This window comes from Rattus norvegicus, chromosome 15, assembly GCF_036323735.1.
Source record: "Rattus norvegicus strain BN/NHsdMcwi chromosome 15, GRCr8, whole genome shotgun sequence".
In the NCBI taxonomy this organism is placed as follows: domain Eukaryota; kingdom Metazoa; phylum Chordata; class Mammalia; order Rodentia; family Muridae; genus Rattus; species Rattus norvegicus.
The window spans coordinates 45,763,773-45,780,638 of record NC_086033.1 but is presented as its reverse complement, the minus strand read 5'-3'; the positions used below and the strand labels follow the sequence as shown (position 1 = coordinate 45,780,638).

The following is a 16,866-nucleotide window of genomic DNA, read 5'->3' as shown; positions in this document are numbered from 1 at the left end:
CCTCATTTATTTGAATTAGTGGCAGTCTCTGAGAAGTGCAGAAGGGGCCACCACAGTCACAAGGTGTGGAGTTGTGCCGCCCCTAATTTGGGGGACACACTGAAACCTCCCCTCATGTCCATTTAAGTCCATGGAGCAAACATGTAGCAGCAGCAATTATAAATAAATAAATAAATAAATAAATAAATAAATAAATAAATAAATAACAGGAATTAAGACAAACCCAGAGCGAATTGCTCAGAGGTGGCACCCGCCTTTGTGGACACAGGCGCAGGAACATGAGGGAACCAAAGGTGCACGAGAGGAAGATTAGACGGAAGCCTTTGATATTTAATTTCAAGTGAAATATTAATTTAATATTTAATTATGCTTTGGTTTCAGGAACAACTGCAGTCACAAGACAGATTGTTTGAAGAAGGGAATAATATGCACGGTTAAGGAGACAACTGTAAAAATTAAAGATAAATTTCAGGCATAAACCTAAATGCCACCAGGCAGTAGTTATGAGTGCGCACGTGCCCTGCGGCGTGCTCTCAGAATATTATAGCAGCGAGCACCGGTCCATTAAGAAGCTGGGCGGTCTCTGGTGAAGAAACAGCTTCCTACTCTGGATCTGGCAGGGGGGATATTATTCTTTAGACTGAGCTGAAGAAGCAACTGCCTTTCATCAGAGCTAGGGATATGGGCAACTGTGTAAAAGTACAGGCTGCCAAGGGAGCTCTTGCTCCAACTGGTTTCCAGTTTGAACGGGGATTAACTGTACTCAGGCCAGCCTTTTATGTCTGAACAGGAGATTTCAAACTGAAAATCAGATTCGTTTCTTTGATGGGACTTTTTCCCCCCATGATAATGCTATGAGGGGAAAAGATGAGATATAAAATGGATGAGCTATTAACATTTGAAATCATGTTTTCACATCTGCATGGTGCATCTTTATTGAAGGGGGGACCCCACACCTCCGGCAGAGCCTTGGGGAGCAGGCTGTCTGGGATCTGATTGGAGGGGGTAGAGTTTTGTGTAGAGTTGCCCACCTCTCCTCCCGGCTGCTATCTCTCTCTGTTGATGAATGCTTTCTCACCAATAATGAACAGTGCTATTTAATCAACACTTGGGCCTCTGCTAAAATAAAAGATAAGAAGTCTTGGGGGACAGAGGACTAGCTAACACAGATTCCTCAACTTTCTTTCCATGGTGTCTTTTGTAGCCAGGCCATCCTGTCGCTTTTAAGTTTAATTGAACACCTTGCAAAGCGTCTGCACACACCCAGGATTTGGTTTCTTCTGCTCCCCAGTCCACCTGGGAGCCCCACCCAACTCCCACCAGCCTCCCACCTGCCTCCCACCTGCCAAGGCTATCTTCTCAGACCATCCCTTCCCTACTTCCTGAACAACCGTGATCTCCCATAATCCAAACAGAGAGCGAAGGCATAGCGTGGCAAGTTTTTCAGAAATAATTTAGATTTTACAGACAAGAGGATTCACAAAAGTCCACTTCTGGGCAAAGAGCTATGAGGGAGGAAGGCATCTGGACCCAACACAGCCATAGTGTATCCATTCTTGTGCCAGATGCTTGGCATACTGATTGCGTCCATGATTTCACAGCTCCATGCATAATTGCCCTTGTGGACATAACTGCCTTCATAACTCCCTTTAAAGTAGGCAGCTCTCACTTGTGCCATGATTTTGCACATGCAGGTACACATATGTGTGTGCATCTATACGAAGGCCATAGGTTGACATCAGTGTCTTCCTTGATTGCTCCTCCACTTAATTAATTAGTTAATTAATTAATTTTTGAGATAGGATCTCCCACTGAACCTGGCTCTCACTGATTCAACTATATTGGATGTCCAATGAACTCCAGGGATCCCTTTCCCTCCACCTCTCCAGCACTGTGATTACAGGCGCACACCACTATGCCTGGCGTTTTCATGTGGATGCTGGAGGTCCGACCTTGGGTTCCTATGCTTTCCTGCAAGCACTTTACTGACTGTGGCATCCCCTACGCCGCACCCCCCACCACTGTTTATCTTTAGGTCAGAAAGACATACAAAGGATGGCTATAGGACTCTTTGCAAAGTTGAGGTAAAGGCCAGCAGGGTGCCAGCAGGTAAAGGCACTTGTGGGGCAAGCCTAGAAATCTGGGCTTAAACCCCAGAACCCATGGCAAAGCTTAAAGAAGAGTTTGAACCAAGAGGCATGTAAGCATCTGCCAGGTGCATGAGCTCATGCACACACACACACACATACACACACACACACACACACACAAGCATGCACACGCATCCACACACACACAGAGTAATAATAAATACTGTCTTTAAAGTTTGGATGAAGATCCTTGCCTCTTATCTTGGTCACTTTGCTTCCCAGGCCCAGTTTGCATAGAACCGGAGGACATAAGACATTAGTGATTAAGGGCTGAGCTTTGAAATTAGACAGCTTAGAACCTATTTGGCAACCATGGGCAGGTGACTTAATTTGTCTGCGCAAAGGGTTTCTCACCTATGAAGCAGAGGTACTAATAAAACTGTCATCACGGGGGAAAGGTGGCATTTATTAGAGGCTACAAGAAAAGTCAGGCCCTGTGAGCTCAACAGACAACAGACGTAATTACTAAATTACAATCACTACTTTTTCTTCCTCCTAGTTCTCTCAGGATAGAATTTATCAGAGACTTAACTTGCAATCAAATGGACAGCCTGGGGCTAGGGAGATGAGGCAGTGGGAAATGACTGCTCCACAAGCATGAGGGTCTGAGTGTAGGTCCCCAGGACCCAACCCCATAGAAAAGCAGGCATACCAGTGGGTACCTGGAACCCTAGCACTGGGAGAAAGGTAGAAATAGGTGGACTCCAGGTGTTCCCGTGTCAGCCAGCCCAGCTGATTCAGTAAGCCTCAGGTTCAGTCAAAAAGCCTGTCTAGGAAAATAAGTTGTAGAAGTGCTCAAGAAAGTCATCCAGTGTCAAACAATGGCCTCCACCCACATCCGCATGGGCAAGCACACCCATGTGCGCGCGCGCACACACACACACACACACACACACACACACACACACACACACACACATGAGTGTATAGCCTGAATTCTTCAAAAAGCTTTAGGAACAACAGTAAAAAGCTGGAGTCATCTATGCCTGGTCATCAATAACCTGCTGTCAGCTCAGTCATGCTGATCTAAACTGACTTCTGTAAATAATACAAGATTATAATCAGAGGACCACAGTTACACACACACACACACACACACACACACACACACACACACACAGCCTTTCCTTATAAACCGGCTGCCACATCAAGTAAAGACAGTTGAGAACTCTGCCCAGCCAACCACTGTGGTCCCACAGGTATCAGGATGACCTTCTTCATTGCCACTTGTCTGCAGAAAACTCTTCCAGAAGAGCAGAGGAGGGGCTTCCTCCCTCCTCAGCCTCAGCTGGCACATTGTCTCTGGGTTTCAAACCAGACAGAGGCAATTGGACTCTTCTGATGAGCCGAGTCCCATGTGACTCTCAGCTCCGAAGCAGCAAGTTGCAGGTTAGCAAACCATGGCGGAAGGCAAAACCAACCTGCAAGGTCGCACGTGTGAAGAAACTGTTGTTTATCGGAGCCCTGATGTAGCTCATGTCATCCTTGGCGACAGAAGCCGTGGAAAGCGGACTACTGCAGTCTCCTTAATGCTAGCAGGTATGTCTGATAGGTTAAGCTCTGTCATGGTGGTGCTTTCTTGAATCATCTGCAGCTAGATTATTGACCACAGAGTTGTTTGGGTGGAAGGGAGTGTGGCGAAGGGGGAGATATTTACTGAAGTGTCCCTTCCTGCCTCCTTTCCACATCTTCATTTCTTTGGAAGTTCCACCTAAGAGTAAACACTACTATTGTGTCCATGGTAACATGCTCTTGGTCCCCTAAGAAGCCTTCCAGTTCTCCAAGTCACAAAGTCTCTGAGACAAGGGCCAGAGCAGAGCCCATGTCTCCTATAGTCATTTCTTTCTTAGATAGCAGTTGCTGAAATACTCAAAAATCATGATCTCATGGTTGTAATGATCAGTTCAATTAGGGAACTATCCATGGATAATCATACAACTGCTTTATAGATAAAGATATTGAGGCTCAGGAAGGGCAGGGCCTTAACAGAAGAACAAGGAAAAGACGGATGCTGTCCCAGTCCCCAGCAGCATCTGTCCTAGCTGACCCCGCATGTCTTCCTATAGAGCTACTCTACCCTGACCAGCACAGCTCTCCAGGTTTCAAGTTTCTCTTTGCTCTGAGACTCTGGTAAGTTTTTGCACATCACTACCGGAGCTGAGCCTTCTGTCTGGACCCACAGTGAGTATCATCCAATAGAGAAGCCCCAATACCAAACCGAAAGGGGAAGGTGCTTAGAGAACACAGCTTATGGTTAAAATCCCAGCAGTGGGAGACCAGATTGGCTAGAAGTCCAAGACTTCTTTGTCTATCTCGCCATAGAAAAGCAGCCAGCCTTCTGTGGGCTGGCTAGAGTGAGGACCCAGGTCTGGGAGAAACTGTTTTCTTCAGTCTCTTTGGAGGCTGTTGCCTTTCCAACCATCACACCAAAACTAAGTCAGCTTTCACGATCTTTCGGCAAGGAAAACAAGAAGACATGAATCCATTCCCTGGGGACCTAGACCCCTCTGTGGATGATACTGGTTTCTTTGGGCCACCAGTATGAATTGCACTTGGCCCAGTGACCTCAAGGTGGATGTACTGGCTCAGCCCCAGACTCTCTGACTCAGTGTTTTTTACTTTCTTCTCTACTGCAAAAGCATCAGCTAAAGAATTCTGACCCTTCTCACTCTGCCTGCCTCTCACTGCCCCTTCCTCTCCCCGGCCTCCATCCGCAAGGAGTATCTTCGGACACAAAGAGTCACGTTTAGGAGCGCACATTTTCCATATCTAAACATACGTGACATGGAGTTTTTATCTTGTAATTCTTTTACCAAAAATCACAAATAGACACAATTAATATGAAAAACCTAAAAATACCAATACCAAAAAAACTACAGTTGCTTACTTGTATATTGGTACGACTATCCCTTTTTTTATTTGTCAAAAGTTTATCATGTTGTGGGAACAGAGTAGGTAGGCTATGTAACTTCAGCTGGCCCACACTTGTCATGCCCCTGCCTCCACTTCCTAAGTGCTGGGATGAAAGGTGTGTGCTGCCATGCTCAGTATAAGATTTTTAAATTATTGATTTTTAAAAAAATGTATCCAAGGCTTGCGTCAATCTTACTATTCTACCTAAAGATGCTCCTGAACTACTGATCCTCCTGCCTCCACCTCCCAGTGCTGGAATTACAGGCCTGCACCATGGTGGGTGCAGGCTATGCACAAGCTTTTTAAAAACTTAAATCATGGTACCTTTCATGTAAATGAGATCCTATCTACACTATTATTTTTGATGTTCAAAATGCATAAACACATCCTCTTTTTGACTTCATGAAACCCCCCACTGGACATCAGTGCTATTCTTAATTTTTTTACAACTATAAATAGAAGTCCAATGAAGAGCCCCGGGCAAATTCAATTATTTTCTGAGTAGACATCGCTGAGAGTAGATCCATTAGATCATGAGGCACACACATTCTTTAGGGCCAGGACCTTTCAGGAGCATGTCTCTAACTATTTTCCTCCATGCTGCGCTATGACAGAAGCCCTCACCTTCTTCTGGTTCTACCATCCTGTGTGTTTTCCTTGCTTAAAAAAAATAAAGAAACTTTGCCACCTTGTTAGGGGAAAAAAAATCTATGCCACTCTTCTTGTTCTTACTGCCATTTATAGAATAAGTACATTGAAATAAATCAATCCTTCCTTCCTTCCTTCCTTCTTCCTTCCTTCCTTCTTCCTTCCTTCCTTCCTTCCTTCCTTCTGGATAATGTCTCCTATAGCTGAGGCTAGCCATAAACTCATAGGAGGCATAATGTTTTTCTTCAGCGAATGGATAGGTAAGTTGTAGGTAAGACTGTGTTTTCCAAAGCTGAGCGTGCTCCAGGCGTTTTTGTTCTTAATGCTTGATTTGTTTGATGGGATACGTTTTACTTTTTATATAGTGGTCTCTTCTTAGGGTCCAGATAAGCAAGATAATTATGTCTTAGTTGTAGATCCTTTTGAAATATGTAAATATTAATGAACAATAATTAATTTTAAGATATTTCCAGTTGACAATGTCCAACTAGCAATTTGAATCTTTCTTCCTGATACTTTCTAACTAGTTATAAACCTTCTGTCTTTTCCTCACTCACATGAGAAAGAACCCCAGCATGCTGGTACTTAAGTACTGACACACTTAATGTGTGCAGAAGGAGTTTGTTTTGATATTTTTCTCTTCTGCTACTTGACATTTCCATACAATCCTGCACAATCCCATATTCTTTTAATTATTAAACCTTAAAATAGGTTTTAATGTCTGTAGGGGCAAGGGCCCTTTTGTTTTTTCAAAGCCAGGACTTCTAGTTTAACACCTTTTCAGATGAACTTTGTATCGTTTCCCCCAAACATCTTGTTGGTATTTTGATTGGCATTGTGCTAAATGTATTCATTAATCGACATCTTTACAATATTAAATCTTCCCACTTTCTCCGCCAGCTGGAAGTATTTTGTCCTCCCTCTGAACTCCCCTAGCACTCTATACCTTAAAAAACATCACTTTCTAACTCTACCCACCCAATTTTTCAAACTTGAAACCTGAGCATTGTCTCCATCCCTCCCCCTCCAACCATCACCCCATCCAATCAATCATCAAGTCCCCATCAATGCTACTTCCTAAATTCCATTCACTTCTGCCTGTCCCCACCACCAGCACTGTCATCCAAGCTTCTGTCATTGCCAGTCTAGGCCACCACACTGGCCTCCACTTGACCCTCTGCATCCACACATCTACACTGCCTTCTAAGCCATTCTCTGCACCACAGCCAAAAAGACCCTTATGTGTGTGCGTGCGTGCGTGCATGTGTGTATGCATGCATGTGTATGTGTGTGTGCGCGTGTGTTTACTCACATGTATGAAAGCATGTATATATTCATCTGTGTGCATGTGTGGAGGCCAGAGGTGTACATCGAGTGTCTTCTTCAGTTGCTTCCTTTTTGAGACAAAGTCTTTTGATAAACATGGAGTTTGCTAGCTTGGCTGGACTGGCTGGCCAGTGAGCCCCAGATGTTCTCTTGTCTGATTCCCATACCACTATGCCTGTATATTTTTTATATGTTTTCTGTGCTTCAGTGTCAGGTTCTCAGGTTTATATGGCAAGCACTGTGCTGACTGAGCCATCCCCTAACCCCAATCCTGCCTTTGAAGAGTCTAATTTGATCACGACACTATTCCCCACAGTAGTCGATGAGCTGAGAGAGTATTCCTAGATGACCGACTCTCTGCCCCTTCAGCTTGTGCCAAAGCTGCCTTACACTCAGGCCTTCTGTCTCATTCATGGTGCTGGCCAAATATCAAGTTGCTCTTTCCACCCAAGAGCCTTTCATACACAAGACCCTCTGTTTGGCTTATTCTAAGTTCTTTTTAACACTTGAGTTTGAGAACACTCAGTTTGTCTCAACACTTGAAGACCTCAAGTTCAAGGCCAGTTTGGGCTACATAGCTAAACCCTGTTTCAAAAACAAACAAACAAACAAACAAACAAACAACAAAAGATCATTGAAATCCAGTTTCTACATCTCACCTAAGTATTAGCATTCATCACATCTGCTGTTACTTGTTCAAACCAGAGGCCACAAAGACACCAATATGAGAATAAAAGGAACATTGATATACATGCCACGTATGGACCTAACATCCTGTTCACTGTGTGCCCACTCCATTCCAAGTGCTCACAAAGCCCTGGCTTTCCAGCTTGTGGAAGCAAGCAAGTCCCACAAACCTACAGTGTTACCCAGTAGCTTGAAATCACAGTAGAAAGAGTGTCTGCACCATGAAAATCAGTAGGTTCTCCAATCCAACCTTTGTTTTGAATCACCTGGAGAGCTGGCTGTTTGAGCATTACCGTCCTAGCCTAGCCTCCACGTTACAATGTCCTCTCCTCGGCCCTGTCGCAAACATATCCTACCTTACAGGATGGAACAGGGGACTCTTTACCAGGCCAGTGACAGCTCTACAACATGTACAGCTTACCTTTACATTAATGTCTGGGAAGGTGAGAGTCTGAAGGTCTGATGTGTCCCAATAGTCAGTGCTGAGCATGGCGCGCATGCTCAATGTATATGAGGTTCAGCATCATGCACACTCAGCGCATACAAACAGTGATGTCAGTAACATGATAATACATGGCAAATCACATCTTATTAAACTGGAGGAGAGTACTTTGCTGACACTGACACTTAGGCATACCACATAGCAGCTATGACATCCTGGGTTTGTCTTCCATTAGGCACACTATGTTTGTTTCCAAGAAATATAGATCCTCAGATGAAAAACTACTGTTTTCAAATGTCCTTGTATATTTCCCTCCTCCAAGAAGCCCTCTGGATTCTAGAGTTTCCCTGAGTTAGTCCCTCCCTTATAGATACTTCAACAACCCCTTTGGCTTTTACATATCTTATGAGACTTAACCTAATTGTTGGAATCTAAAGTACCTATCGTCTCTTCTAGAATAGTAGGATGCTGAGGTATCCTAACATTACTTGTCCTGTACCTTGAATATAATTTTAAACACATATTCAGTCAATGACTAGACTAGACTAGACTAGACTAGACTAGACTAGACTAGACTAGACTAGACTATGCAGCCAGAGGTTAAGGGATTTAACATCATTTGTCTGAGAGCCAAAGTAGGTTTTGGCAATTAAATGCAGCTAGAAGTAAAAGTCTCAGTTTTCTAAGGAAGTGTGCAAACACACACACACACACACACACACACACACACACACACACACACTGTCTCAAAGTGCCTATAGCTCCTTGAGAACTGAGATCACCTTCAACTTCAGTAGAGAGTTGAAGTCTGGCTGCAAAGTCCTTGTTAGAACACTCAGCTGTATCTTCCAAGGCTAGACCCATCATCTACTCCCAGGGGAACCTGGACTAAATACTGAAGATACCAAGAAAGTATTAAGTGTCCTGGAGAAAGGGCCTTCTTCACCAGACATCAGAGACAGCCCATTCTCTCTGGCTCTTCCTCCCCCAGTTGCTCCTTTTCAGCTCTTCCTCACTGTCCTTAGTCCTCCTTTTTGGGATTCCCAAAGGGCCTTCTCAAGCTTCCTCCCACTCTCCCATCCATGGCAACACCCATCCTTGCATTTCTTATTCTTGCCTAGATCCTCCCTGGCTCAACATCTTACCCATTCCCCTCATCCTGTCTGCCTTCCTTATTTCCCAATTGCTCCATGTCCCAGGCCCCTCATTCTAATGCCCTGGCATTCCTATTCCCATCCAGTGGCACTGGGCTCCTTTAAATTTCTGGCTTATCACCTTGCTGTGTTCTTTGCCAGGCACACCCCATCACTCCAACAGAGTTATGGACTCCCAGGTTTCAGAAAACACCACTGACCCACCAGCTCTCTGGGGCTATAGGGTAATAGGAAGACTATGTGAATGGATTGAAGAGGAAGGTGGAGGTAAAGGTGGGGTGTGTTTCTGTGGGTTGTCCCTTCTTGTGATACTGTTCTGAGCTCAATGTCCCTACTTCAGAGGGGTCTCCTGACGACCCATGTAAGGCCCCTCATTCTCCTACCCGTATTTTCCCCTGAGTGAAATCACATCATCCTTTGACTTTGTCATCTGCCTTGAACCCCAAAACATTCACTTCACTAGGGGTACTCTATTTTCCTCCATTCAATATCTCATAAGCTAGCATTATGACATTCTACAAAAGGCATAGATGAGTGGGTGAACTGTGCCCACTGGGAGATACAGTTTTCTTTCCCATCAGTTGCTGTCCATACTGAGACAGGTAGGTGTCCTGAATCCCATGATTCAATCCACACCGATCTCCCTTCTTAAAACTCACCCTTTTTACAATGGATACTTTGCATTTTGAATTTAGAAAATCTCCACCCATACATGGCAGTCAGCCACCTACATCCTCCAAAAGTTCCTAAACCTCCAGACAGGGAAGAAATCCTGTCTCATGTGTCATCTGTCCATCTTGCCAGAAGAAAGCAGTCATTCAACTGATTTGGAGAAGCTACTGTGAAAAAGACATTTAGTGAAAATTGGACAGTTGAATGGGTTTTACTTGTGTAAGGTTTTAAAATACTTGGTACCACTCTACTGGGCAACATGCTTGACTTGCTGCCAAGAAAACTCATGGGCAACAACTTTGACTATGTCTCTCCAGCTGCTCATATACAAGTCCCTAGTATGGTTATAACAGAGGTGTGTTTCTAAGGGTACGTTCCCGAAGTGAGCTGCCATAGCCACCAATGGGTAGATCATGGAGAAGGTCCTTGGGTCAAGTTCAAATCGACAGTTGAGTCTTCACTTCTCATTTGATGACAACCCCCCCCCCCCCGTCAGTCCATTCTTCCCACAGTGCCAGAAAGAACTAGAATAACTAGGCTGACTACACAATAGAGATACTGATGATGAGAGCAAAGATGAGCTAGGAACCAGCAACCTTAGAAATCATTTTCCTTCTTACCTGTGTAGATGAACCTGCCTGGGGCTCCTTTGCAGAACTGTTTGGATTTATAAGATAGTGTCACTTCCACAACTCCAGGGATATGCCGGGGAGGGGTCTGTACTCTGATGGCATGAGGGGTTATAAGCTGAGAAGTGAAGAGACAGGGGAAGACAGTCACTTAGACAAGCAACCAGAGAAAGAGGTCACTGCTCTTAGCCTCACATGTCGGTTTGGCAATTACCAAGCCCAACTCAGCACCCACACTTCACTTTTGGTAATGCTCTTAGCTGGTTTTGCTGATTATAAATTATAAGTCAAACATGTCTAATTTGGAAAATTATGGATTTATGAAGCTATGCAAAGAAATCTAAAATTATATAATGCAGAGACAACCAATATTAGGATCTGGTGTGTTGCCCAGACATTTCCATGGTTGTGTGTCACAGAATTAGATTATGCATATCCACCGTTATTCTGACTCCCCCCCCCAACACACAGCATAACATAAACATGCTCTTCTCTGGTATCATTTGAATTTTTCCAAAATGTAATTTTCGATGATGGAAAGATGCCCTAACTTTTTTCTCCATCACTCTCCTATGATCCAATATTTGGGCTCTAATGTTTCACAATCTCATTTAATACTATGATGCATATTTATCATTTTAAGGAATTCATTCCCCAAATGTTATGACTTTGCATATCTTGGTACCTTGCATGCCTTGCTCATAGTAGGTACACAGGAATGAATATTTATGGTGCTACTTCCCCAGGAACTGCTAGTTTCCCCAGCCCAAAAGAACTATGGGAGTCCAAGGATATCATGAAAGCAAATAGTTTTGGCTTACCTCACTCCATACGAGCATGGTACCAAATACAACTTGGAGACCATCAAAAAAGTTGTCACCAATGATGATGACCATGGCCCCTCCCGTGGTCCAGCCTTCACTTGGACTGATGGCTTTGATGCAGGGTGTAGCTGGAAAGACGAGAAAGAACAAGTCAGCTCTGTATCCTTTGTGGGTGATGTCTGGGGTTTGGGAAAGGTGCTGTCCTGGAAAGCCGTTGGTCATTCCAAGAATCTGTGTTATTTCCCATCCTTCCCTAATTGGCTGTTGGTTTTTACCAGGTCATTAAAGCCGAGCAAGTTGGCCATTATGTATGAAAGGCTGGAACACTTAGCTAATTGTGTAAAGGGTGTTTTAAAAACTCTGTTGTTTTTTGCCCATATTTTTATAAGTTGATCACTCTGGAAAAGTGTAAATCCCTTTTCTCTCTCCACCTCCTCTGCCCTATAATGTTAAGATTTACAAGGCTTGTTAACATGCTGGGTAGAGAAAGAGGAAACGGGACCTATCGTAGTTGAAGGGTTTGCTCAACCCCACCTAGAGACAACCTCTAATCGCTCTCCCAACGCTGTAGAGCAGTTTCCTCCCTTCATGCATATGTTCAAGGCCTCTGGACTTTGCATCCCAACAGGAACCCAATGCTGTGTTCAGGCCATAACTAAACTCAATCCATCACTCCATTTCCAAAGTTGACAGGGTCAAAGGTGGAGGAGAACTTTGGCAGGACTCCAAAAACATGAGCCCCCTTTGAACGGCCAGTCAATCACATCCAATCAGTCAAAAGAAAGTCGAAGGGCTCAGAGCTCTGAACTCTGGGATTTTCTTCTTCCCTTTCAGTGCCCACTGTGGGAGAATTAACACCACTCCAAATTCTTTACTGATTCAATCATTTTCTTTCAGTTCATTAATTCCTATTTTAAAAGATATAAGATCCGTTTTAAGGGCTGAGCTGGGAAGAGGGCTGGTGGGCAATATGTAGCAAGTGAAGCATCAATAGTAAACTCATAGCTGGATTTCATTCTTTTCCATAGCATGAGGTCTTCCAATACCAGCAGGTTTGGGGTGAAAAAAGCAGGGAAGGCAAGTGGGATGGAGTTCACTTAGTTTGTCAGTTTGTCCATTGATATACTTTAATTTTTTGGACAACTTGAAATTTAACAGTTACCAGTATTTCTAATTAGTTTAATGCACTTGGAAAACGACCCAGAGCAGCCCATGATTTCTTCTTGTCCAAGCAAACAAAAATCAATTAGTGTCAGCTTCACTCTGCACACTGTTTTGTTTTGCCCACAATCTGTTTAAAGACACATCTGACACTTATTCATGCATGTCTGGCACTGTACTGTTCCTGTTTAACTAAGATGTCATAGGCCCACAATTGCCTGAAACACCAGTCTCTCTGAAAGAGAAACACAGATTGGAATAGAAGAGACTGAGCGCTGCATGCTGGCTGGGAGCTGAATGGGGCGGAGTACAGTCAGCATGTCTAGTAGCACTTAGAAAGGCCCGTGGGGCCGAATGTGGTTCAGGTGGTAGAGTGCTTGCTTAGCATACAAGAAGTTCCAAGTTCAATCCCCAGGACCACAGATACAGAGTGTGATGGTGGACAGCTGCAATCCAGCACTGGGAGGCGGAGGTAGAAAGATCAAAGGTAATTTCTAGATAGTAAGCTCAAGACCAGTCTGGGCTCGAGACTATCTATAAACAAACAAGTGATGTGAACAAGTTCTGGGCTGTGTCCCAGCCCTACCTTCTGATGGGTCAAGCCTTCTCGCTCTCCTTCCATGCTTAGAGTTGTTATGAACAAACATGTTGTCAGAAACAGCCAGCACATGTCCATCCACATTGACCGTTGTAGACAACACGACCTGCATTTAAAGTAAAAAGGGGAGAGCTTGGTTAGTTTCATACCAGGGTGCTAGTGTACCATGAGTCCTTGTAAAATACTTCTGCAAGGTGAGTAAGAGACAGGACAAAAATTTTGGAGTAGAACAAGAGGCAGCCTTTGGTTCGTGGGTTATTATGTCTTTGAGTTCAAACTCTGTCAATGTCATGCAGGAGAAATTGGCCCTCTGTTGGCTGTTTCCAGAAATCTCATCACAGTAGAACTGTTTTCCAGTTGCTGCCACAGCTGCAGACAGTACAATGCAGGAACTGAGGCAGAACCTTCTTTAGGAAGCTCATTTCTCCAAGCTTGGAAACCAAAATCCTGTCCCTTGGATTGTGGTCATTGGAACACTAGCTAATCGGTTGTGTCCAGTGTCCCTCTGCACATGTAAACAGTGATAAAGATCCCATGAGAAGACGAGGATCCCCAAATGCAGTATGGGAAATACGGAATGTTTAGTATCTAATTGGAGGAAAGGGCAGGGATGGGTGTGAAACAATGAAGAATAAGAACTTGGAGTGAAAACCAAATTGAAATCCTAGGCCACTGCGCCCTAATGTAAACTCCTAATGTAAACACCGAACCTTTGAAAATCTGTTTTTCTTATCTAGGAAACATAAACAAGCTATCTCTCTTGCAGCCCAGAACGAGATAGAGAGATGGTGCATGTAAAGCATTTGGCATATTTATATTTGATATAAAATACAGGCTGAAGTGTGATTCATGTCCCATTTGCCTCACTCCTGCCTCCTTTGTCCAGCTAGTAAGACAGAAGACATTATCTAGTCTAATTCCACACTCTGGAGAAGGTTCTAGAAAGAGATATTAGCACTAGTAATCACAGCAACTGAAAGGCCTCCCCACACCACTGCTCTCAGAGGTCTTATGACCAGACTGCAGAATGGTAGCTAGCCTATGTAGAGAGAATTGAATTCTGTTACATATGCTGCTGGTCAGATCATGAAAGAAGTTCAAAGGCAGAGCTGAGCTAAGAGAGACAGAAAAGAGCATGCGTGGCCACACCTACCACCCTTGGACTTGACCCAGGAAGAAGAGTGTCCCAGAAGGAATGCTACTACTCAGTTCATGCAGTTATGCACGTCAGGCTTTCCATGGCTCTTTGGAGAAAGAAACCTATTATATACATGCTCATAAATATGTATCACCTCTTCCAGGAAGGACACGGAATAATCTAATGAGCCGTGCTTCAGAATGACTCTCTCTGCCTGTGGCCCTAATGAAGACTCTTGCTATCATTCTACCTGTAATTGCTCTACCACGCCTTTCCAACTTATTAAATGAAAGAGGAGGGTGGAAAGACATGGCCTTGCTCAGATCTCAATAGGAAAGAAATCAGCCTTCCCAAAAATCACCTTTTTATTATGGATGGTTTAAGGCAAATAAGATGACAGACCAGCATAACAAAATTTGAGAACCCATCATTCAACTTCAAAACCCATTCAAACATTGCTGTTCTCATCCCATAGATCCCACGGTCCCCTCCCTTCTCCCATTGTATGGAAAACTGTGACAAGTACAGGTCCGAAAGTGTTATAGTAAACCTTCATGGCATAACCCATTCTCCTCTCAGGAGATAGAATGTTTTATCTCTTCAGAAAATGATTTTACATTCCCCTTCCTAGTTAGATATAATCCCAAGGAATGGTCTTTTCTTTCTTTGTTTTCTTTTGCCCTGAAGGGAATTTCAGGCATGTGAGTGAATGTGTGTATGTGTATTTTTGAGTGTGTATGTGTATGTGAGTATGTGAGTGTGTGTATGTACATGTGTGAATATGTAACTGGGTGTGTGAATTTGTGAGTGTGTGAGTATGTGTGTGTATATATATATATGTGAGTGTGTGTATGAGTGTGTGTGTGTATGTGTGTGTGTGTGTAAGTGTGTGTGAATGTGTATGTGTCCCTTTGCATGGGAATGCATATATAAGGTCAACTACTTTGGGTGGCATTTCTCAAGTGATAGCCACCTTGTCTTGAGTCTTTCACTGGTCTGGAGCTTGCCAATTAGCCTAGGCTGCTTGACAGTAGCCCTAGGGACACTCCTTGTCACCACTTTCCCAAAACTGGGACTATGAGCACACACCATTACCTGTAGCTTTTTAAAGTGGAGATCCGAACTCGGGGTCTTGAGCCTCTGTGGCAGACATTTTACTGGCTGAGCTATCAGCCACTGGGATGGCATCTTTTAGCATTTTATAAGACTCATAATTTAATAGGTTTAAAAGAATCCCCAGGACCCATGGTTCCACAAATCACTTCGTGTAGCCTCACTCTGTGGGCTTGATGTAGCCTATATGAAAATTTTACATGGATATAAATGAGTTTCAATCATTTGACTCTACAGATAATCATTGATCTCCAACTACACATCAGGAGTCATGACAGGCCCTGGGGACTCGGAGAACAAACTTAAAGGAAGCTCAGTTGTCATTCAGGAAATTATCGCCCATATAATTGCTCACAATTCAGGGATGTAGCCTGTCTAGCCTTAGGTCTGTTTCCAATTGTGTCTGTGTTAACATGTGAACGTCTGAGAAAAGTCCTTCTTGATAATTCCTATCCAGTGGTGGCGACCGCAAAACAGACATCCATCACTCTTGGCAAGTACACCAGGCCTGAGTGCTTATCAGAGTGATTTCAGAGAGTACAAGACTATGCCTCGAGTCAGAGGAAGAAACAGACCTCATTTTGACAGGATTGGAGACTGTGTGTTAAACAGCATCACCTATGTTTGTGCTATTCTGAAAACAGTAGAATGGGGAAGGGGCAGGCATTAATCTGTGTGTGCAAAATAGATCTTCAAGCATAAAACAAAAATGAAAGAGAGAACTTCAAGCATTACACGTTAACAAGCAAGACTGGGAACTCCAAGAAGAACCCCAGCTCCATCCGAGGACGTTGAGACTATGAGGAATAGTCACTCAGGAACTGTCTGATTCATTGCACAAGCTTGTCACATTTCTCACTCACAAAATGCAGAGCTTTCTCTAGCCAGCAGATTTCATCATAGTCTGCTTTGGGTGGAGAAAGACTCGGTTCCAAAGTGAACATTTCCCGAATGATATACCCTAGTGGTTCACATGCACTTCATTATTTTCTATTAACAATGGAAATAAATTTTAATCTTTTGCTGGCTAGTGCTGGCCTCTCATGACAGCAAGGGAATTAACCTGAATTATTTCAGTGTCTGCAAAATTTATTACAAGATTTTAAATTATGTCCAAATGTATGTGCATGCATGTACGTGTGTGCATGTGTGTATGTTCATTTGTGTGCATATATGTGTGCGTGTGCATGAAATTCTTTTTTTCATATTCCAAATACCTTAGGCTGTGAAGTTGTGAAGTGCTTAGGAAAAAAAAAAACTAATGGATTTGATTCACAAATTCCAGCACATGAAATCAGACATGAGTTTTCCCTATCCATGCTTGAACTCTGGATTCTACATACATTCTCTACTTCTAGAAGAATAAGCTGCATTATGGACGGGAAGACCCATTTGGCTCAGTCAAGGCTTC

General features: G+C 43.6%; 1 protein-coding gene across 2 annotated transcripts in view; it reads right to left on the bottom strand.

The window, feature by feature from the left end:
* Positions 1-16,866, bottom strand: part of Ebf2 (EBF transcription factor 2) — a 198,880-nt gene that overhangs the window by 29,190 nt on the left and 152,824 nt on the right. For both annotated transcript variants that reach the window (NM_001108383.1, XM_006252133.5), the window contains 3 exons: positions 13,193-13,310; positions 11,443-11,573; positions 10,613-10,739 (listed from right to left, as the gene is read on the bottom strand). In NM_001108383.1, the coding sequence (NP_001101853.1) occupies positions 10,613-10,739; positions 11,443-11,573; positions 13,193-13,310 (376 nt within the window). The remainder of the gene's footprint in view (positions 1-10,612; positions 10,740-11,442; positions 11,574-13,192; positions 13,311-16,866) is intronic.